The sequence below is a fragment of the Nannobrachium achirus genome (genome assembly GCF_963921795.1).
Source record: "Nannobrachium achirus genome assembly, chromosome: 14".
Lineage (NCBI taxonomy): Eukaryota > Metazoa > Chordata > Actinopteri > Myctophiformes > Myctophidae > Nannobrachium > Nannobrachium achirus.
In genome coordinates, this window is record NC_137821.1 from 8,229,699 (window position 1) to 8,254,303 (window position 24,605).

General features: G+C 43.3%; 1 protein-coding gene across 1 annotated transcript in view; it reads left to right on the forward strand.

The window, feature by feature from the left end:
• focad (focadhesin) overlaps positions 1–24,605 on the forward strand; it is a 157,637-nt gene that overhangs the window by 4,105 nt on the left and 128,927 nt on the right. Inside the window, exons 2-5 of the mRNA XM_080742164.1 lie at positions 8,424–8,495; positions 9,695–9,760; positions 9,844–10,001; positions 15,717–15,815. Coding sequence (XP_080598290.1) covers positions 8,439–8,495; positions 9,695–9,760; positions 9,844–10,001; positions 15,717–15,815 — 380 coding nt within the window. The 5' untranslated portion in view covers positions 8,424–8,438. The remainder of the gene's footprint in view (positions 1–8,423; positions 8,496–9,694; positions 9,761–9,843; positions 10,002–15,716; positions 15,816–24,605) is intronic.

A 24,605-nucleotide genomic window follows, 5' to 3' on the forward strand; every position in this document is an offset into this window, starting at 1 on the left:
ATCATAATTACTATCACTCTTGTTAAAAAGCTGTTGGATATTTCTAGGTAAACTAGTGTTCCAGGCTTTAAACATGATTTGTGCAGTTTTAAATTGTACTAGCTCAGGGAATTTTAAAATATAAGAATTAAAAAAAAGTTTATTTGTATGGTCAAGGTATGCTGCTCCATTTATGATCCTCACCGCTCGTTTTTGTAGAATAACAATCTTTTTTAAGGTGCTTTTATATGTATTTCCCCATATTTCCACACAATAAGACAAATAAGGGTCAACAAGTGCACAATACAAAGTGTGTAGTGCTTTTCTTTCTAAAATGTGTCGAGCCTTGCCTAGAATCCCTATTGTTCTTGCAAGTTTAGAACACAATTGTTTTGTATGGGATTTCCAGCTGAGTCTGTGATCAATTAGGACACCAAGAAACTTGATCTCATATACTCTTTCAATCTGCACCTGCTCTATTTCTATATTTATTTCTACATCTATTTTACGATTTCCAAATATCATAAACTTTGTTTTACTCAAGTTTAATGATAATTTGTTTCTGTCAAACCAGTGTTTCAATTTTGATAGCTCACCTTTGACTAGTTTTATGAGGTGATTTAAATCATCTCCTGAACAAAAAATATTTGTGTCATCTGCAAAAACCACTAGATGGGGGGCTAAAGACCCCCCATTAAATGGGGGGTCTTTAGCCTAATGCATGTCAAACTAGATCAAAATGAATGGTTGAGAATCACTGCTAGAGCTGTAAAAATCTCTCTTATGGGGGTCCCTTCCCTGCCTGGCTTTCCCTTTCCAATGGGGGTCCGTCACGTCCGTGGGCTAATAAGTGGATCCTTGGCAGGAAAAAGTTTGAGAACCACTGGTCTAAAAGTAATAAACTATACACGAATAGAACATTTTGACAATTAAGATTGAATATTTCTACAATTGCTACAAAACCCAGTGATGTCATTACGTGCGCATCCCGCATCAAAAACTCATTCAAGTCGCCCAGGGACTCATTCATGTCATGGTCCTGGGGTCCTGGGGATGCGCCTCCATTGGAGTCCAAGTTAAAATAATTTACCGGGTCGCGGTAAAAGAAAAACATTTTAAAATTCCACAGACACCACCATTGTTCATGGGTGAAAGCATCCTACTTTACCCTACGTTAACACAAATAAAATCCACGTAGAAAGTCTTAAACAGGCGATAGAAACGTCAATGTTTTGATTTCCACCGACGTCCGACGCCATTTTGCGCGCCCGAATTCATTAGGGGCACATGTTTTAGTAGTTTTAGTAGTTCTAAGTTCGAACATTAGCCAAATTGTAAAATAAATATAAGAAATAGGCAAACATTTTGAAAATAGCCGATCTACAAGCTCACAGCGCTCGAAAACATTGTATTGAGGACTCATAAAACTTTTCTGGGACCCATTTGAATGACCACCTGTGGGTCCCGGGACCCATTACATTGAAAACCTAGTAACATCACTGAAAACCTGTATGTCATTTTTGGCATAAAGAAGAAGTTTAAAGGCTAACATGTAAGTCTGATAATCGGCTGCATGATTTGAACATGCTTGATACATCAAAACTAAAAACAAGTGCTGCACTGGGCGTCCCCCCAGCGCAACACGGTCGCGTCCGAAAACAAGGAAGTTGATCAAATAGAATCCATTTTACGTTACTGCTGCAATACTGCATTGTTTATTTCTCGCTTCAAACATTTTTTTAAACATTCTTGAGAGCAAAGTTGTTGTTGTTGTTAATGCCACTGTGTTTTTGTTTACATGGCTGTCATGTTGTTGGATACGGCACAAAGTTCACGCAGTGCACCCAGAGGTGCTCTAAGCGGAGCCGTCTGTTATCCAGAAATAACACCCCGCTGATTCCTGCGATTGACCAATCAGAATCAAGCATTCAACCAAGCCGTGTAATAAGGCACAATAAAGCATCGGTGTTAGGAGAGCAGAGTTACAGTAGGCTGACATACCTGTCAATATGTAAAAAAAATATTTAGGCAATTATTCTTTTATTATTTTGGACCAAATAGCCAATTTTACGTGGAGGTGGCCACTCCTTCCTTCCTTATGTAGCAGAGTGAGGGGTGGGCGATATGGAAAAATACAATATCACAATATTTTCCCAAGCCTTATCACGATACACGTGACGATCTTATCACAATTGTTTTTTATGGATAATCCTTTCAAGTAACTTAACAGTACAATAACCTAAAAGGTAACAAAAAAAGAAAAGAAAAAGGAGGAACAGACCATTTAGACCAGTGGTCCTCAAAGTGGAGTCCAGGGACTCTCTGGGTTCCTTTTGAGACGTCTAAATTGACCCTTACAACAAGTATGTAACACTCTGACAGTATACGATACGGGTCCATTTGGTTTCATTTCTAAACTGTCAGAGTTAAGGGGAGACCTTGACATTTTAAAGTATGAGAACTACTGATTTAGACCAAAATGAAGGTTTAAATGGATTCTGCAATGAATCTCTGTATTAACATTTCAACAGGACTTTTTTATAAGGCTCTCCCTCATTGCATCACGATATACAATATCTCTGAAAAGGCATATCGTGGAGACATTGTATCGTCTCAACTCTCAACAATAATTATCACCATATCGCCCACCCCTACTCACTGCCTCATCCTAATGGCATCAAAAGTCTAGTATCTCCCCTGGTCCACAGGGATATCCCTTTGGTCTAGTGGTTAAGATATTGGACTTTCACGCGGGAGTCCCAAGTTCGAATCCCGGGCGTTACACTTAGTGCCCACTCTTCCTGCGTTACCGTCCAGTCCTGTCCAGCCCCTATTCAGTTCAGCAACAGACCAGGCTAGCATGCATGCCTGCATGCAGTCAGTCTAAGTAAAGCCTGGGTCATGTGTTTTCTAAAGCACGGTGGGGCTCAACAATGTTCCACTCATTGTCCCCTCTTTCTATCGGCTAAATGCAGAGCTGGCAGTACCAGCTCTGCTCCCCAGCTCCGCTTTTGTTTTTATGGGGGGACGATGGGGCAAAGTAAATACATCAGGTCTCTGGAAACAACTGGAACGGGGTTTGTTCTTGTTTGGGTGTATAGATGGATAGATAGACGGTAGAGACAGTAAGAGTTTAGCTGACCGCAGGGACGTGCTGGGCCCCTGATTCAGCCCGGGAAAAAGAGTTGGAGAGGCCCTCATTGCGCTATAGAGAGATCTCTCTCTATAGCGCTGCTGCTACTCAAAGATTTGCCATTTCAGATCATGACAAGTGACAAGCCAGTGGGCCAATTACATGAGTTATATTTCGTCGTTGTCGGGTGGAAACTTTGTATGTCCAAAACTGTTTGTTTTGTATTTATCATTTAAAAAATTATTTATACTAGTAAAAACAGCCGATCTACAAGCGTGTGTGCTTGTAGATCTGCTGTTTTCACTACTTTTGTGCAAACAGTTTAATTTTGACTTTTGTGCAAACAGTTTAATGTTTTCCTAATGGCCGGCCTGGACCGGCCGGGAATGAACCGGCCGTTCGGGAGTTATCCCGCTTTTCCCAATGGCCAGCACGTCCCTGGCTGACCACCACTACTGGTCAAAGACCAGAGGCCCGTTCTACCACATGCCTTCTAAACCAGTGGTTCTCAATCCTTTTTGTGCCAATTAAGACCCCCTAATCTAGGGCTCTTCAACAGGGGGTCCGGGACCCCTAGGGGGTCCTCAGAGTTACTACAGGGGGGCCACCAAATCGTTGTGATAGGATCATTCTTTTAAATTTGACAACAGAAAAAAATAGCAGATCTACAAGCTCTCAACGCCTCACGCAACGCGAGGCGTTGAGAAACACACATCCAAAAACACACATCCAACATAGACTGATGACAGTGCTGTTAAACAAGTCTATGAATCTATCTGTGAAATGGATGAAGATCTGCATCACACATTGATACAATATGTACTGAGGGGGTCCCTGCTACATCTCTCTCTCAGCCAAGGGGTCCCTGCTACATCTCTCTCTCAGCCAAGGGGTCCCTGCTACATCTCTCTCTCAGCCAAGGGGTTCCTGGCCTGAAAACGTTGACGAACCCTGCCCTAATTGATATGCATATATTTGGCGGCGGACCCTCATCTGAAATTGTTTTGTGCCAGCAGGGACCCTACCCAGAAAGAAAATATAAAACATGATACATACTGTTGTATAGCTGGAAATGATAATGTTTTGTTATCTAAACATCATAGGGCAAAGTTTGTTTTAAGTTTGTCATAATATCTGCCTCCAGTTGAGTAATAGTTCTCACTGGAGAAGATATTCTGTGTTGAGGGCTATCTACACCAAGAAGCATAGCCATCTATTACAATGATGTCATTTTAAAATAGTTGTAACTGAAGTGGATGGTGGAAGTGTGACCAGTCCACACTCTACACCACATTTATAACAGTGAAAGCATATAAAATACATTTATGCTTATGCCTTGTGTTGATATAGCGATATCAATCAATCAATCAATCAATCAATCAATCATTTTTGATAATATATTATCATGTTTACAGTGCTTGTTGTGTGGATAGCCCGTTAACCTAACTAATGTATTGATTTGTCTTACAGATTTTACTGTGTAGGACATTATATGATGCATTGTATATATTGCCTAGTCATTGCAATATGACAACAGTTACAAGCCTGAAGAAGGATAGACTCTTTAGACTTTGGTTCATCATTAGATTGATATAGTATACCATACTGTATGATATAACCTTATAGGATATAACTGGGCAGGTCTGTCACCTAGATACCTCTACCAGTAGTGACATCTATATCTACTGCCACACTTTAAAACCAACTCCTGGCCGCTTGTTTATCAGGCTTAACTAGAGGTTAATGCTCACAGCGCTTCACTTAGTTTGTGCCGTGCTGTGAGCTTGTACGGTACATCTGCTATTTCTTATAAAAGATGTGTTTTCATTTGAAATAACAACTTGGTTTAGAAGGCAAAAATAGCTGTCTGATCTACAAGCTCACAGTGTGTCACTTTGTGCCGCGCTGTGAGCTTGTACATCTGCTATTTCTTACAAAAGATGTGTTTTCATTTGAGAGAACTACTGGTTTAGAAGGCAAAAATAGCTGTCTGATCTACAAGCTCACAGCACACCACTTTGTGCCGCGCTGCGAGCTTGTACTGGTTGTAAGAATGAAGGTGTTTGTAGATAGAATGGGCCTCGGGTCGTAAAGGGGCTAGAGGAGTATTTAAGGCTGTCACAGTTATTACATAATCGTCTAATCGTGGTTATTTGACATAATCGCGATTCTTTTTCATAATCGTCATAATCGTTTTCATGTTGAAAAATGTTCATACTTTTCTTTTTAAAGTAAAAAACAGTGGAAATAGCAGATCTACAAGCTCACAACGCGTCACGACGCGTTGTGAGCTTGTAGATCGGCTATTTCCACTATCAATGTTCTTTTTTAAGTATAAAGTTGTCAAATATGTCAGTAATTTCTTTGTGTATTTAGGTTACGTCACGTGTCATATCTGCCATGTGCAACTTAAAAGCCTAAAAGCCAAACAGAAATGTAATTGTCAACGGCAAAAACACAATTAAATCGTTAATCGCAATTATTCGAGAGACAATTAATCGTCATGTAAAATGTCATAATGGTGACAGCCCTAGGAGTATTTCAGCTAACCCAGGACAAAGCTCACATACAACACATGGTGGTCGGTTGTTGGTTGCTTACCTGCCTCCTGTATGTGTGTGTGTGGGTGGTCGGTCACACACTCGCAGCTCAGGTCCACTCCGTAACAGCCAGGTGGGAGAGATAGAGAGAGAGTGGCAGCCCAGAGAGAGTGTGGTGTTTGTGGAAGGCAGGCAGACGGACGGTCTGTGCGCTGGAGCGAGCACAGCACAGCACAGCACAGCACAGCCACCTCACCACGCCACACACCGGCTTATCAGCCCGATAGCAGCAGGGGGGTGGGGTGGGCAGGGTGGGGGGTGGGGGTGTCCCTGTGTTTTAGGACAGGGTGGGATGGCTGCGTGGACTCCCATATGTGGAGAGAGAGAGAGAGACAGAGAGAGAGAGAGAGAGAGAGAGAGAGAGAGAGAGACGGACAGACAGACAGAGAGAGGGATCAACCTGTTGTTCGTTCATCCTCTCATGTTCGTGGCTGGCAGCCAGTGAACTGTCATCTAGAACTGTTGTTCTCAGAGTGAGGGGTGGTCCGAGGACCCCTACTAGCCAGGGGGGTCCTTGAGGAGGTACCAGGGGGGTCCCCAAGCAAAATGAGTATCCGTTGATATAACGGCAACTTAACCTCTTGTAGGTCTGCTTGCTTTGTAGATCTGTTGTTTTCAAAAGAAAATCTCTGAACAAAAATCTAAAACACAGTAACGACACACATCTTGTGTGGTAGATTCCCTTTGGCATAATAATACAGGGTTCCCACGGTCATGAAATTCCTGGAAATATTTTGAAATTAGAAGAAAAAAAAATCTGTTACTGGAAAAGTTTTGGAATTTATCAAAGGTCCTGGAAAAAATAGCTATGCATTGTCTTTGGTTATTGATTTTGTTGATACCACTGAAATGACAAATTAAACATTCGCCAAATTGTCAAATATTAGAGTCAGAAATTGTGAAAATAGCAGATCTACATGCTCACAACGCCTCGCAACGCGAGGCGTTGTGAGCATGTAGATCGGCTATTTTCACAATAGAACCGTGTTCCTTAACTCTTAGTGCTCGTCAGGGTGCCGGGGTCCCCCCAGTTCAAATATGATCTTTGTGCATTGCGCATAGGTGTAAGCAACTGTTTTCGTCCAACTATCGCGAAACTACAGCCTGAAGTATCGATATTGTATTGGCAAATAAACTATCGCGATGTATTGCCATATCGATTATATTGCCCACCCCTACTGAGATAGATAGAAAGAAAGAAAGACAGACAGAGAGACAGACAGACAGACAGACAGACAGACAGAGACAGAGGGACAGAGACAGATGGTGGTCAGGTGGTCACCTGAGAGGCAGGGTGGGAGGGGTGTACTTACTGTAGGTGGTGTTGTACCGGTGGTTGTTGTGACTTGTGAATAATTTATCTGATGATTCATGTAAAATTATGTAGAAGCCGGCTTCACCTGCCACCAGGAGTTCTACATTACACAGTGGAGGGGGGGGGAGGGGGGGGCTCGGCTTTCAAAGGCAGCGGGTGGCCAGTTCCCCTCTGAGCGATGTGTTGTTCCCTTCATGTAGTAATCAGTCCATTAGCCTCATGAAAGCGACAGGTGGTCACGTAGCTGGCGCGCTCTCTCTCTCTCTCTCTCTCCGCTCCCCTTACTCTCTCTTGCTTGTTGTTGCGTCGTCACCAGGCTTTTGTTTTCCACCTTGCTGTGTCCGTTTGCTCGTCAGGTGGAAAGTTAGCCTATGTCCAAAACTGTAACCTTTCAGGATTAAAAAAACAAACATTTTTTTTTGCAAAAGTAGCGGATCGACAAGCTCAAAATCACGTCACTTCGCACCACGTTTTCAGCTTTCAGATCTGCTACTTTTGATGCGTTTATGTATTGATTGATTGATTGATTGAAGAGTTTATTAGCAGTTTGCAATAGGAAAACAAGTACAGTTTCATGACAGCACAAACCACTGGTACAAGGTCAACTAAAAGGAGATCCTAGTAAGCTTTACGGTTTATTTACACAGGAACCACTTTATGTACAGTATCTCATATAATAACATTGAAAGACGGATAGAACAAAGTAATGCTTTAGTAGTGGTTCACAACCACTGTGTATCAGTCTTAACTAGAGGACCGTGAGGGGGCTCCAGGTGGTCCCCAGCTAATTGATGGAGAGTTGGTAACCAAATTGACCCTTATAGATCTTTAACTCTTGAGAGCGTAAAACGAAACAAATGGACCCGTAAGGATCCATTTGGTTTCATTTTATGCCCTCAAGGGTTAAATTATTGTTAAATATCTGCATTACTTAATTTACAAGAAGTCTACACAGAGAAGAGAATGTGGAAGAATGTTATTTTGTTCAAGGTTTGCTTGTTATCTCTCTCTCTCTATTAGTACTACATCAATACATACTGGTATTCTGGCCAAGTTTTGGGTCTTGAGAGGCTAAATCTCATCAAGCTCTTGTCCTTGTAGATCTGCTATGTTCAGTGCATGGCGACGGTCAGAGCAACCAAGTATATACTGTAAGTCAGGGGTTACAGTCTAGTTTGACGTGCAGGCAAAACAACAAGACATTTGAGTTCCACTGTCCCCTCTTTTGACCAGTATTCCCAGAGTTCCCTACTGTGGCCATTTTGCTCTAATGTCACGTTCACGGGTCCCCCCACATGTACGATATATGAGATACAATAATAGCGAAATGGCCACGCAGACAGGGTAGTTAGTAAGACATTGACAATAAATGATGTTTTCTTTTTCATCCTATCAGGCATGACCAGACAAGATGAGTGAGGGACTGAAGGCACGTTTTGACTTCCCCAGTCCCATCATACAAGCTCAGGTACAGTACGTCATTACATACCCTGTACCATTATATATTAAGTCATTACATAGCCAGTACCATCATACAATAAGTCATTACATACCCAGTACCACCATACAATAAGTCATTACATACCCAGTACCATCATACAATAAGTCATTACATACCCAGTACCATCATACAATAAGTCATTACATACCCAGTACCATCATACAATAAGTCATTACATAGCCAGTACCATCATACAATAAGTCATTACATACCCAGTACCATCATACAATAAGTCATTACATACCCAGTACCATTATATATTAAGTCATTACATAGCCAGTACCATCATACAAGCTCAGGTACAGTAAGTACAGTAAGTCATTACATTGACTAAACTTCATTACGTTAAAAAACACCTTGTTTCGTGTGGCCAGACTGTTGACTGTTCTGTGTTCTGTGATTTGCAAATGCTCCCGTCATAGTCTGGGGCAACGGAAGAAGAACGATGAGTGTCCGGTTAAAGCGGAAGTGAAGCCTACTCCCCCACTTCCGTTTCGCTTTTAACATCGCGCACATTTATCCTAATAAAAAAAGATAATCATCTAAGCATATTTAGCTTGCTGCTTAGCAGAAATGTCATTTTAAAATATATTTTCATGAACAGACATGCCAGCTTCCATTACTCTCCGTTCAGGAGGTGTAGTTCCAGACTCTATATAGCATTCGGACATTGTGGTATAGTTGTCTGGCTATGCAAGACTACAAAACACATGACAATAAAAGTTGAACTTGGAAATGAACTTGGCATAACCGTAGGATGAATCCTAGTGTGTGCCGAATCCCCCATCATTTGGGTACTGTAAAGGCTTTATCATAGTCCGAGGTGAAGGGTGATCAACCTTTAGGTGATAAGCTATCACCTAAGAAGTGGAGGCCATCATAGTCACGGTGAAGTCCTATCACCGTGACTATGATGCCTCTGTGTCTCTGAAACTAGGGGGCACACTGATTGGTCGATCTAGACCAATCAATCAATCATGAACGGGGTGATGGGGAGATGTCTGAAGGTAAAAACAGAGGAGAGATGACTACACAGCGGTGATGGCTTATCACCCCAGACTGTACTATGATAGGGCCTTTAAGTGGTCTACTTGGGATGAAAAAGCAAGTGTTGATGTTGTGCTTTAAACCCTGGATCTCTGTCTTGTTGTTCATTTCACTAACAGACTGTGAGAAGCCTTGTTGCTGCTGTCCTCAAAGAGAAGGGTCAAAATGAAAAGATCTCCTGTCAGGTGAGTTCCGTGCGTCTCTCTCTGTGTTTCCTTGAGCTTCAAACCCTCAATCTTGCACCCTTGTAACGGTGCTTTCCCTCCAGGGTGGAGCGGCCGTGGAGGCCCTGTGGGAGCAGTGCTGCAGTGACTGTGCTCCGGTGCGCTCCAGCTGCTGTGATGCCCTGGTTCTACTGGTGGAGCAGGAGCATGCTGACCTGCAGCACGTCATGAACACCATCCTCAACCTGCTGCCTTCAGCCAGGTACTGTTAAACACCACCTTAAACACCACCCTGAACCTGCTGCCTTCAGCCAGGTAATGTTAAACACCACCTTAAACACCATCCTCAACCTGCTGCCTTCAGCCAGGTACTGTTACTGTATGAACACCACCCTAAACACCATCCTGGACCTGCTGCCCTCAGCCAGGTACTGTTACTGTATGAACACCACCCTAAACACCACCCTGAACCTGCTGCCCTCAGCCAGGTACTGTTACTGTATGAACACCATCCTGAACACCATCCTGAACACCATCCTGAACACCATCCTGAACCTGCTGCCTTCAGCCAGGTACTGTTAAACACCACCTTAACACATTGGATGCCCACGTGATCTCTGACGTCTAATTTGCTGGTGCCCATGGCAACGCGTCATTTTACCTACCGGCGAGAGTACTGGCGAGAAAAGTAATCCGAGTAAATGTAATCCGAGTATGTCCTGTTTATTTCGCGAAAATCTTTTCTTTCAGTCAGGACCGTTTTTTATCATTTCTAAGCCACAGTGTTTGTGTTACGGCATGTAGAAGAGGCTGCCGTTTTGAGAAAAAAATTAAAAAAGGAAGGGAATCCGGAGAAAACAGCACTTTTGTGCAGTCGGTAAACAGGAAGTCAACGAGCCACACAGCACGTCCGGGTGACGTAATTGCGCGCTGCATGTTGGGAAATGGAGTTGTTTCATCACCGCGGTAGCCAAGTGCAGTAGCTACAGTACAGTATAGTTTACTGTACAACGCGTCAAACGCGTCGTTGGGCACTCGTAAAGATCAAAGAGATTGACGCGTAGACACCACGTGGGCACCCGATGTGTTAAACACCACCCTGGACCTGCTGCCTTCAGCCAGGTACTGTTACTGTATGAACACCACCCTAAACACCACCCTGAACCTGCTGCCCTTTGCCAGTTACTGTTACTGTTAACTCAATTAGTGCCGATCCCGCAATGACTCGAGAAATATTAAATGTATTTACAGTGCCGATCGCGGGATGACTCGCGAAATATACCGTATATACAGTAAAGCTGGCCTGGCTACCTACCGTCCGGTGAAAAACCCTGGCACGGGTGAAGTCGCCGATTCATCATCATCGTGCATCCACGTGCACACAATAGTGATCCCATCCCATAGAAACCAACGGTCTTTCTCATCTTTACAGTCCATTTTCTCCTAAAGACACTTTTGATGCCAAGGATGGCATTGGATTCTCTCTAAAATAGCACAAGCATAAAGGCATCCATCTTCTATCATTGTTTACATTTCGGAACTAGTTCCGGGTCAATCTTGAACATCCTCAAGTAGGAATTGGCCAGCACGCTGAACAATTAACCCTTTCATGTGGGCGGCACGAATTCGGTTAAAGATGGGGTGCCATGATTTTTTCCCCCTCTAAAACATGATTATCAGGTATTATGATTATACTAGGAGTTACAATTTGCATTCTTTCCACTGGCACCATGCCCTCCTCCTCCCCTCCCCATCCCCCGTCCTCCTGTCACCCTGTCCTTGTCACCGGGCGGCGTGGCTGACTGGGATGTATTGATGGTTGTGGAAGATAATGACCGTGTCGGTGGTGGTGGTGGTGGTGGTGTCTGACTGGGATGTATTGATGGTTGTGGAAGATAATGACCGTGGTGGTGGTGGTGGTGGTGTGGCTGACTGGGATGTATTGATGGTTGTGGAAGATAATGACCGTGGTGGTGGTGGTGGTGGTGGTGGTGTCTGACTGGGATGTATTGATGGTTGTGGAAGATAATGACCGTGGTGGTGGTGGTGGTGGTGGTGGTGTCTGACTGGGATGTATTGATGGTTGTGGAAGATAATGACCGTGGTGGTGGTGGTGGTGGTGTGGCTGACTGGGATGTATTGATGGTTGTGGAAGATAATGGCCGTGGTGGTGGTGGTGGTGGTGTGGCTGACTGGGATGTATTGATGGTTGTGGAAGATAATGACCGTGGTGGTGGTGGTGGTGGTGTGGCTGACTGGGATGTATTGATGGTTGTGGAAGATAATGGCCGTGGTGGTGGTGGTGGTGGTGGTGTGGCTGACTGGGATGTATTGATGGTTGTGGAAGATAATGGCCGTGGTGGTGGTGGTGGTGGTGTGGCTGACTGGGATGTATTGATGGTTGTGGAAGATAATGACCGTGGTGGTGGTGGTGGTGGTGTGGCTGACTGGGATGTATTGATGGTTGTGGAAGATAATGACCGTGGTGGTGGTGGTGGTGGTGTGGCTGACTGGGATGTATTGATGGTTGTGGAAGATAATGGCCGTGGTGGTGGTGGTGGTGGTGTGGCTGACTGGGATGTATTGATGGTTGTGGAAGATAATGACCGTGGTGGTGGTGGTGGTGGTGTGGCTGACTGGGATGTATTGATGGTTGTGGAAGATAATGACCGTGGTGGTGGTGGTGGTGGTGGTGTGGCTGACTGGGATGTATTGATGGTTGTGGAAGATAATGACCGTGTCGGTGGTGGTGGTGGTGGTGGTGGTGTCTGTGGGGGACACGGAGGACTGACAGTCACAGTGACCTTTCCCCAGCTGCTGAGATGATGATGATGATGATGATGATGAACCCGGTGTCCACATCACTGTGGTGATAAAGGGACCAATATGTCACACCCAGTACTCAACCAACACCCAGTTAGTTAAGCCAAAGTTAAGTATTGCTCCGGCAAATTTGTACAAGCTCTTAAAATACATTGCTGCTTGAGAAAGCCTCCACTGGCTCCCGGTTGCGGCCCGCACGGAATACAAAACACTGATGCTGACTTTCAAAGCAGCCAAAGGTATGGCGCCTCCATACCTCCAAAACCTGATCAACCCCTACACCCCCACCCGTTCCCTTAAATCAGCCAACACAGGGATGCTGACAGAACCCTCGCTAAAAACCCCAGGGCAAAAATCCACTCGTCCGAGACAGTTTGCCCTCCTGGCCCCCAAGTTGTGGAATAAACTCCCTGTCGCACTTAGAACAACGGACTCACTCGCTAGCTTTCGCCGTGGACTGAAGACCCACCTTTTCAGACTCCACCTAAACCCTTAGCACTACTGGAAAAATCAATGACCGTACATTAAGCTAGTTAGCATTTGTTATTAGGTTTTTTAGAAACCTTTTTTCTTTACGGATTAGATTGTTTTTTCTAGATAGATATTAATTTGCATTTGTTATATTGCTGATGTACTGACATATTATCTTGTTTATTATTGTGATGTTGTATCTGCTTATTGTAAGTCGCTTTGGATTAAAAGCGTCTGCTAAATGCCTAAACTGTAAACTGAGAAAAGAATGACATTTCCCAAGAAATTCAAATATTTTCCTGAAAATATACAGCATATGTTCAATAATAGTGAAAATGTCAGCTCTACTGTACAAGCTTGCAGATCGCTAAACTTAAAACTAGAAATATTGTTCCTACGAAACAGTGTGGGCTCGCAAGTAACACCATGTATGGGCACAAAGATCTACCCTTTGGCTGCACCTCATTGGCTAAGGGCCCAAAGGCAGGGCCTTACGTCATTTTGAGGAGAACTTGACTAATAGATAAATAATGAAGATAACATACTTGTGCATGCTTTCAGCGAGCCCACAATAATCCTTATGTTGATAATTCATAACGTAGCTACGTTTCCCCCTTCCAGGAAATGTAGTGTAGCCATGAGTACTATAATTGTCGAGAAAAAACAGAGGCCAACCGGAAGCTCAAAGGAGATGAAAACGTCTTTAAAAAGTATATGGTGCTTCTAGGATCAGTGGTGTAACATCCTAGATTAGGTTGTTTTCTTTGTTACAAGTGGGAATAAACACTGTTAAAAAAGAAGAGGAGATCCTTGCTCTCAAAATGTGGAGGAGAGGAGTTTAAAGGGTAAAACAAATGTTATTCTATAAAACCAACATGTTTCGACCGTGAGGTCTTCATCAGGGCAAGAACTGTGTTGTGTTTGAAAAGTAAGTGTCCAAAAATACTCAAGTAAAGTACAGATACTCAAAATGTTTAACTTATACAGTACTCTATACCAGGGGTTTTCAAATTTGCTGACAGGTTACCCTGGGGTGCCGTGACGACAGTCCAGGGGTGCCGCGAGATAATTTGATGATATATGGAATTTATTTGGACACTATTTAATATTTAGTGTCATTTTAAACTTGAAGAGCAATGTTATTTTCAGTCAGTTCTAACCAAAATGGCTATTATCTCAACGCTTTCCTCGCAACATAATCACTAGAATATCGTCACTGTCGGTGTCGGGCAGAAACCTTGTATCTCCAAGTTTCAAATGTGTAGGTCTTTTGGTAAAGCAAAGCCCTGCTTCATCATACAAGACCGTCGCACAAAACTAGTGAAAACAGCCGATCTACAAGCACACAACGCCTCGCATCGCGAGGTGTTGTGTACTTGTAGATCAGCTGTTTACACTAGTTTAGTACATTTTATAGATGATAAATACAAAACGGTTTGGCTTCCACCCGACAACGACGATATGCTATAAATATAAGATGCTGGGAGTGAAAATTATAATGTGTAAAATTATAAGGTGCCCTGAGACAAAAAAGGGTGGGAACCCCTGCTCTATACACTATAATGTACCCAGTTACTTTCTATCACTGTGTAAGGTTACAAAAATTGTGGGATAAAACCTAAGTAAAAAGATTAATACTAATAATCCCCTGAGCAAGCAGGCAGACTCTATTACCGCAGCTCAAAGGTAAACAATGTGTCACTTGAGCAGGAAACCGGGTTCTTCAAATCCAGGCTAGAAGAGGAGAGTTAACAAACTGCAGCTTTAAACTAATGATAGACTACTGTACCAGCTTGTACATACTGTGTAGGCTATTGTCTCTATTCTATTGCTACAAAATGTATAGGGCTTAATATGTGGGTTATTCATTTGCACTCAAATCCTTTTATTTTTTTGCTGAATGCTCTCTGAAAGTCCATAACATAAGAAACGTCTTCTTCATGCACTGAATATGCAGACATGTGTTGTTAATTACGTTAATTAAGGAAAGGGGATGTGAGTTATTATTTTCATGGTGATTAGTGCAGCATATTGGAACGTTATGAGCTGAATTATAGGCCTCCACTCTGGAAGTTTACATGGAGTTCCATATGGGGGAATTAGTGTTGTATGTCTTAGTTAATTGGGAAGCCTCCATGTGGTGGTGGTCAGTCCTTGGGGATTTGCTGGTTTCTATCCACAAACGGACGCATGGATTCAAGTTTTCCATTCGCCACCACTGATTTTTTGGATTCGTCTTTTGGATTCCATAGAAAGTATTTTATGGAAGCCTGTCATTGCCATGCACCGAAGATAGGCTGGTTTAACAACCCCTGGTGTCCCTTTCTTGGACATATTTTACATTTCTTTCAAAAATGTACAAAGATCTTTGAACATATCTGATCCTTTTTAATACCAAACTGTCAAATATTAAGTAAGAAAGAGGCGAACATTGTGAAAATAGGGCATGTAGATCGGCTGTTTTCACAACATGTATCTGTGGAACCGAGCCAAATGAAATTCCAAGTGCTTGTCAGGTTGGTGGTCCCCAATTCAAATTTGTTTATTTTGGGGGGGTCCCCAGTTCAAATATGTTTATTTTGGGGGTCACTGCCTAAACAGTTTGAGAACCACTCATCTAGAGGTACCATGTCATATTGATTATGATGAGTGATTGATGAAATGTTGTGTCTGTCCTCCCCAGGAACGTCCAGGGTCTGATCAAGGTGATCGGCAGACTGCTGCAGATGCAAGCTGACCAGAGAGACGCCCAAGCACCCTACACCTGTCCATACTCCATCAGGTATACTGTAGCACCCTACACCTGTCCATACTCCATCAGGTATACTGTAGCACCCTACACCTGTCCATACTCCATCAGGTATAGCTCCCTACACCTGTCCATACTCCATCAGGTATACTGTAGCACCCTACACCTGTCCATACTCCATCAGGTATACTGTAGCACCCTACACCTGTCCATACTCCATCAGGTATACTGTAGCACCCTACACCTGTCCATACTCCATCAGGTATAGCACCCTACACCTGTCCATACTCCATCAGGTATAGCACCCTACACCTGTCCATACTCCATCAGGTATACTGTAGCACCCTACACCAGTCCATACTCCATCAGGTATAGCACCCTACACCTGTCCATACTCCATCAGGTATACTGTAGCACTCTACACCTGTCCATACTCCATCAGGTATAGCACCCTACACCTGTCCATACTCCATCAGGTATAGCACCCTACACCTGTCCATACTCCATCAGGTATACTGTAGCACCCTACACCAGTCCATACTCCATCAGGTATAGCACCCTACACCTGTCCATACTCCATCAGGTATAGCACCCTACACCTGTCCATACTCCATCAGGTATAGCACCCTACACCTGTCCATACTCCATCAGGTATACTGTAGGGCTGTCACAATTATTACATAATCGTCTAATTGTGATTATTTGACATTATCGCAATTATTTTGTCATAATCGTCATAATCGTGAATGTTGAAAAATGTCAGAAATAGTGGAAATAGCAGATCTACAAGCTCACAACGCGTCGCATCGCGACGCGTTGTGAGCTTGTAGATCGGCTATTTCCACTATCAAAGTTATTTTTTAAGTAGTAAGTTGTCAGTAATTTATTTGTGTGTTAAGGTTATGTATCATATCTACCATATGCAACTTCAAAGCCTAAAAGCCAAACAGAAATGTAATAACACAAGACAAATACACAATTAAATAGTTAATCGCCAATTATTTGAGTGACAATTAATCGTCATGTAAAATGTCATATCGTGACAGCCCTAGAATACGTTATTAACAGTTTGCAAAAACTACAGAGGTACAGTTGTACAATAGTGTACAAAAGCATTGTTTCCATTGTGGTCATATTTATTCAATATAAAGACATACAATACTAGATCAGTACTAGGAGCAGCTAGTACCTTTATTTACAGAAAAAAACTCAGTTTCCCCTCAAACATTTCCAGGACCCCTAAAATGTTCCCAAATGGGGCACCCATGAGGCCTATGGTCCAGGCGCATACCACATAGGCTCTGATGCTTGACAGCTCCTCACAGGTTCGAATCCCGATCTCGACAACCTCTGTGGATGTTATGCCTTTATTGATAGGACAGTAGCTAGACAGGAAATGGGGAGAGAGATGAGGAGTGACACATAGCAAAGGCCATCGGGAAAGGGACTCGAACCCGCAAAGTGCTATCAGGCTGGCATTGCAGCCTAGGGCAGGGGTTTTCAAAGTGGGTGACGGGGCACCCTGGGGTGCCGTGACAGCAGTCCAGGGGTGCCGCGAGATAATTTGATAATATTTGGAATTTATTTGGACGCTTGAAAAAATATTTAGTATCATTTTAAACTTGAAGTACAAAGTTATTTTCAGTCAGTTCCAACCAAAATGGCTATTATCTCAACGTCTTCCTCGCAACATAATTACTAAAATATCGTCACTGTCGGGGAGAAACCTTGTATCTCCAAGTTACAGGACTGTCGCACAAAAACGAGTGAAAACAGCCGATCTACAAGCACAGATGTGCTTGTAGATCGGCTGTTTTCACAAGTTTAGTACATATTTTAGATGATAAATACAAAACGAACTGTTTCCACCCGACAACGATGATATATTATAAATACCGTATTTTCCGGACTATAAGGCGCACTTAGAAGCCTTTAATTTTCTCAAAAAACTACAGTGCGCCTTATAGTCCAGTGCGCCTTATATATGGATCATTCATTGACATTGACATTCCCTTTAGCACAGCTCCATCTGTTTGATGTATAACGCAACGGTAGCGTCTATTATGTGTGCCTTATAGTCAGGTGCGCCTTATATATGAAAACAGTTTGAAAATAGACCATTCATTGACAGTGCGCCTTATAGTCAGGTGCGCCTTATAGTCCAGAAAATACTGTATAAGGTGCTGGGAGTGAAAACTATAATGTAGGGGTGCCTCGGATTAAAAAGAAAATATTTATGGGGTGCCCTGAGACAAGAAAGTTTGGGAAGCCCTGGCCTAGGGTGACCGGACCACCACGCCGGGAGCCCGGGCCCTGAAGGTGATGACAAACTGAAATACTCAAGTAGAACAATTGTACCTCTGAATATTGTATCTAAGTAAGTGGTGAGCGCACCTCATGGCACGCTCTGCTGGCGCACAACTAGGGGTGGGCGATATGGTGATAATTATCGTTGAGACGATACAATGTCTCCACGATATGCATTTTCAGAGGTATCGTATATATCGTGATACCATTGAGGGAGCCTTGTTAAAAATCCTGTTTTATCGTTAATACAGAGATTCATTGCAGAATTCAATTTAAACCTGCATTTTAGTCTAAATCAGTAGTCCTCAAACTTTAAAATGTCAAGGTCTCCACTTAAAGGTATATTCAGTGATTGTATTTCATTCAAATAAAAATATAATTGGTACATTTTCCATTCATTCTCCTCACTAGAATGTGTGCTGACCATATAAGGACTTCCACTACGGCCCGTGTTACGAGCATAGCTAGATTCGGTTTTCAGAGGTGGCCAGCCAGTCCTCGACCAATCAGGGTAGAGTATGGCCGTAGTTATGTTATGATTTTTAGTTATGATGGACAAAATAAAAGTTTTGAGAACCACAGTCGCTCTGAATTGAGAACGTCTGCTAAATGCCTAGATTGTAAACTACTGAACTCATAAAATGCCACAGTCTCGTAGTAAATCAGTATCATACATATCCTGAAGCTGGAGACGTAGGCCTACCGATATTCAGTGATTGGGTCTAATGATCAAAACGAGGACATTATAATGGTGTAAAAAATCGATAAGAAACTAAACATTTCCACGCTGTAAGGCCAGTAAGGGACAAGATGACCCCCGGCCACTTTCATTATCACTGAATACACCTTTAACTCTGACAGTATACAAATTAAACCAAATGGACCCTTACGGGTCCATTTGGTTTAATTTGTATACTGTCAGAGTTACATACTTGTAAAGTTCAACTTAAAATATTGTGATATTGTATTTTTTCCATATCGCCCACCCCTACGCACAAGTTCTGAATAACGTTTGCTGACATTATTCAGAATGCAAAGCAACAAAGCCCACAGAGACTTCAACATTCGGGTGACGACAGACACAGTGGGGGTCTTAGCTAAAGTACCGGCAGACGTCCTTTTTTTGTGATGTGAGGATTCGAACCTACGGTGTGCGTCTGTGCCACGCCGACGCCCCCCAGTGCATTCTGTACCAAATCCTGTACTTTTGGGGGGTTTAGAAGCCTCGGAGAAAGAACCCCACCCGGCCCTCCCCCTTCTCCTCTTCTCCGAGGCTTTGATGTGTGCCTCTGCCAAGATTGGCGGGGCCTCCTCCACTCCTTAATCAGTTACAGCGGGAGGGAATGAGAGACTGAGTCTATTCTCCGTTCCACCACCACCACTCTAGGAGTCCATCCCCTTTACCTCTCTCTCTCTCTCTCTTCTTCCTCTCTCTCTCTCTCTCTCTCTCTCTCTCTCTCTCTCTCTCTCTCTCTCTCTCTCTCTCTCTCTTTCTTGCCGTCACTCTCTCTCCCTCTCTCGCTTTCTTTCTTTCTCACTCTCACCCTCTTGTCTTATCTCATTCTCTCTTCTCCTCTTTCCCTCACTCTCTCACTCTCTCTCAAACACACACACACACACACACACACACACACACACACACACACACACACACACACACACACACACACACACACACACACACACACACACACACACACACACACACACACTCTCTATCTCTTTCAGACTCTTTTCCCTCTCTCACATTCTCTCCATCCTTTCTGTCTGTCTCTCTAACTCTTTTTTTTTTATTCTCCCTATTTCTCTGTCTCTAGCTCTCTTTCTGTGTCTCTATCTCTCTCTTGTCCTTCCTCACCGTTGCGGTTTCCCTTGCCTGGTGTCTGCGGTCAATCTCTGCTTGCCTGCCTGTCTGTCTCTCTGTCTGTCTGTCTGTCTGTCTGTCTGTCTGTCTGTCTCTCTGTCTGCCTGTCTGCCTGTCTGTCTGTCTGTCTGTCTGTCTGCCTGTCTGCCTGTCTGTCTGTCTGTCTGCCTGTCTGTCTGTCTGTCTGTCTGTCTGCCTGCCTGTCTGTCTGCCTGCCAGTCTCCCGGTGTGAAGATGAATTGGCCGTGGGGGGACGGTAGTCTGCGCTGCCATTGGCCAGTTAGCGGCTGGCATCGTCATGGCCACAGTTAAAGTGCTGCTGTTGGGGGGATTAATGGAGGATGCCCACCGTCTGCCCGCCGCTCTGCCCCGCAGACACTAAGCTCTGCCCACCGCTCTGCCCCGCGCAATCTGCCCCGCAGACACTAAGCCACTTAGAGAGCCAGCGGGGTGGGGGTGAGGGAAGGGGGGGGTTCCCCTCGTAAGGTGAGATGCTGCTGGCTGCACGGTGTACGTCCTGTTATTAACTCATCTAGTGCCGATCCCGAACTAGTTCGGCTTTATTTCAATACAATACAATGCAATGTTTTTTTTATTAATTCACTTACCCCGAGCTGCTTGTAGAGTCGTGGGTGGTCCTGGCTCGCTAGCCGCTAGCCAGTTAGCCATTCTACTCTGTCCGACGATATATTCCATTAAAAATGGTTTAAAATACATTTTTGAGCTCCCCAATGTTCACCCGATGTTCGGCGCCGCTTCCGATGAGTACACGAGTGTGCCGATCCCGAAGTAGTCCGGCTTTTTTTAATTACATGGATAAAATGATAAGAGGCCTTCTGAAGCCTGGCCTGATTTTTCTAGCTACTAGCCGAAAGCTAGCAACCTCCCGGCCGGCCGTAATTTGCGAACGCAATCGCCAATCTCCGCCTAATCCAATGAAAGACCACATCTTTAAAGGCTTATATCTCTGGATTGTGTTGTAGGGAAGCGGCGCGAGGTTTATTTACGGCGAAATCGTCCAAAAATGATCTTTTAGATGACAAAATGGGAATAGCCATTCTGTTAGCATCTTCATCCGGGACATTTCCATGCCGTGCATGAACGTGAGCACGTGAGGTCCTGGAAGGTTAGGTCCTGGAAGCTAAAGCGCTCGCCTATGAGAGATGCGCTGGTATTCTTTGGCCCCTAGAGGGCGCTGGCACTCAATGAGTTAAAGGGCAATTTTGCTTAAATTTTTGACCCGATTCTATATCTGTCTTATACATCCTCCTAAGGTTTTTGAAAAAAAGGGGAGAAAAAGCATGTTTCTACGTCAGTGGTTCTCAATCGTATTCATGTCGAGGACCCCTAGAATGACCCCCCCAAGAAGATTTGCACAAAATAATGTTCAAGATTTTTTTTTAAATAGCAGATTGACAAGCTCGCAGCCCGGCACTCGGTGCCGCGCTGTGAGCTTGTATATCTGCTATTTTTCAACAGCTACAGTTTAAAATAATTCCAGCTCTTATTGGGTTAAGACCTGAGGCAGATTCTGCAAGTGTCTTCTAAATCCTAACAGTTTTCTGAAAACAATTATGTTTCTATATATCCGTGGTGTTAAAAACGTTTTCATCTCAAGGACCCCCATGCTAATACTGTATTTGGCCATGGACCCCCATCTCAAAAATATTTTGGGGGCCCAGGGACCCCCATGACCTGAGAAGTCAGCCTCATCCTGGTCAAGAACTCCCCGGTCAGTCAGTCAGCGCAACACAGAGCCAGCCGTCCTTGACACTCCGGTTTAAGACATTTATTTCTGGGCATGCAAAAGGGGGGGAAAAAAACAGCAAGTGTCCGAACTCTACAGTGTGTGTAAACCTGGGGATGTCCACTGAGCAGGTGGCCGTTCAATAAGACACCCCCTCCCTCCCAGACCGCCCCCACTCCACCCAGACTACCCGGCCGGTGCTTGTGTCTTTGCTCCGGCGGTGAACTTGTAAGTTGAACGTCACACCGGGGATCGAGGTGGCTCTGAGGTGGCTCTGTGTGGCTTCCTGCTCCCTCCAACTTCTGTCTGCCCAAGCTGAAAGGAGGCTGACGGATGGATGGTCAGGGGAGGTGGAGGTGGGTGGAGGGGGGTGGAGGGGGGTGGAGGGGGTAGTGTTGGAGGTAGACAGACACATGCAGGCCCCGCGGGCAACCCGAGGGAGAGGGGGCTGAGAGATGGTCAGACAGATTAGGCAAAGCAAGGCAACGTTTGTTTGCAGAGCACATTTCACTGTGCTTTACATGAACCATTAAACAAATGAAACGCAGAACAGGACATCTGGAATTCAGTGAACGAAGAACAAAGAAGAGGAAGAACAAAAAGAAAGAACTTTAAACACCTACTGTATCTCTTTATAGGAATGATTCTGAATTGAATACATTCGACCAAAATGGAAACAACAAACACCAAGACCTTTCTTTTTTGTGTTAAATCCTTTTTAGCATTGCTTGCTTATATTGTACTTGATTTAGTGTTTGCTAATTGTTAAAGTATTCAATCAATCAACAACAACAACAATCCAACAATCACAGCAAAACATAAAAATAAAACACAATATAAAAGTACTTTTGAAAGCAATTAAAAAAGATACAAAATAAAACAGAGAAATAAGACAGTTGTGACTTTAGCTGTGGTTCATTGAGGGGGTTCCAAATTAAACTGACATCATGGCCTAATAAATAAATTATGGATCTCTAAATCCATAGTGAAAATAAGAAGAGACGAGCCAAAGGACTGATCTTAGATTGCTGTATTGAGGAGAGACAGACAAAGAAGACAGACAGTGAGCATACCATCCTGGTGGCAGCGTTCTAAATCTCTCCCCACCACTAGTGGCAGGTCGAGCATTCTCTCTCCCAAAATGGAAGTTACATTCAGTATATAAAGACATACAGTTATGACAGTAAGAAGTCGTGGGACTCATTCATTTGTTCCCAGATCATAACAAGGAAGTAACAGGAAGAAAGGGACACGTAGTGTTGGTAATTTTCCACTACTGACATACAGTATATCATGATTTCGTAGTCAGGGCAACCAAAGTTAATATGACCTGCAATCAGTATGCCTGAACCTACAGTATGCGACCAAAATGTGGTCTCTATACTGTACGCTCAGTTCATAATATATAACCTTATGGTCATATGAGCTTCATACACAAACATAGAATTATGTATCATAATTCTTATCTTATCAATCTATCCTTTTAATTTTTGTATGAGGTTCATATGACCTCCATATTAAACATTTTATCAGGGTAATAATAATAATAATATTATGAAGACTTTAATAATATTTAGAAATTCAAATTTTCAAAAGGGAACTGTAATAAATCCTTAAAGTTAAAGAAATGTGACACCAAATAAAAATATTTCATCGTTTTTTACAGATGAATGAAGACAGAATTAAAATTGAATAAACAGATAAAAATAAAGAATGAAAAATGAAAACCTGTAATAAAAGATGAATTAAAAAAAAGTCCATAAGTCCAGTGATCGGATGATGATGGCGATGATGATGATGATGATGATGATGATGATGATGATGATGATGAGGCAGTGGAGAGACGGCGTGGAGGAGGACGCAGGAGCTGTGGGTTCTTCTGGGTCTGGGTCGTCTTCTTTCTTCTCAGGTAGTTTCCTACGGGGGACGAAACCTTGGCCAGTCATTTGTTCATAACAATTTAGTTCTTCAGGTAGCGTTTGTACTACTACATGGCATTACAACAGTGCAACAGAAAATCCACCGTGGCCAGACTAACATTGCTCTGGAATCTCTGTATGGAACCCTCACTGGTCTGGATGGAACTCTTTGAGAGTGTACAAACGGTTCCATGTGTACAGTCTCTGAGTTATGGTGGTGATCCTTGAAACGTAAAAAGATTGAGCCCCCCGCTGTTGTACCAGCTGTGACAGCGTGATATTATAATCCAGTTCAGAACCCAAACCCTGAGCCTCAGTTTGTTCTGTAACAGACAATCACTCCTTCCTCCTGCACTTACAAGTAACATTGATTGATGCCAATCGGTGGTTAAGCAGACCTTGTCCTCTGGGTCACGCACGCGCGCACGCACGCACGCACAAGCACACACTCCTGATTGTTATCCTAACCTCTGACCTTTCCGCAGGTTCACATTACCCAGACTCCTCTATGGGTCGTGACCTTGTTGTTGTTGTGTCTGCCACCCACGGATGCACCACATAATTATGCAAATGAACTTCTTCTACCTGATCATTCATAGTCACATGTCTTAGTAAAAGATTAGATTGTTAACCGCCGCCACTCTGCAAGCTCACAGTTTGTTTAATTTCAGTTTAACTTATATTTTCTAGTGCACAGTATTTTTAGTTTAGTTTTTATTTAGGAATGGACGACTAGTTTTTAGTCTAGTTTTAAGTCCTCGTTGAAGAGTTTCCTAAATACCGCTTGGACCTAAATTGTATTTTATTGTATTTATTGTTTTGTTTTCACTGTATTTATGGGACCACATCAGAAATAAGCCTCTGGTTTTCTTGTGACATCCCTTTGACATAAATGTGCAGCTTTGTTTTTAGTACATATGCTTGTTGTCAATCAATCAATCAATCAATCAATCAATCAATCAATCAATTAATTGAAGAATTTATTA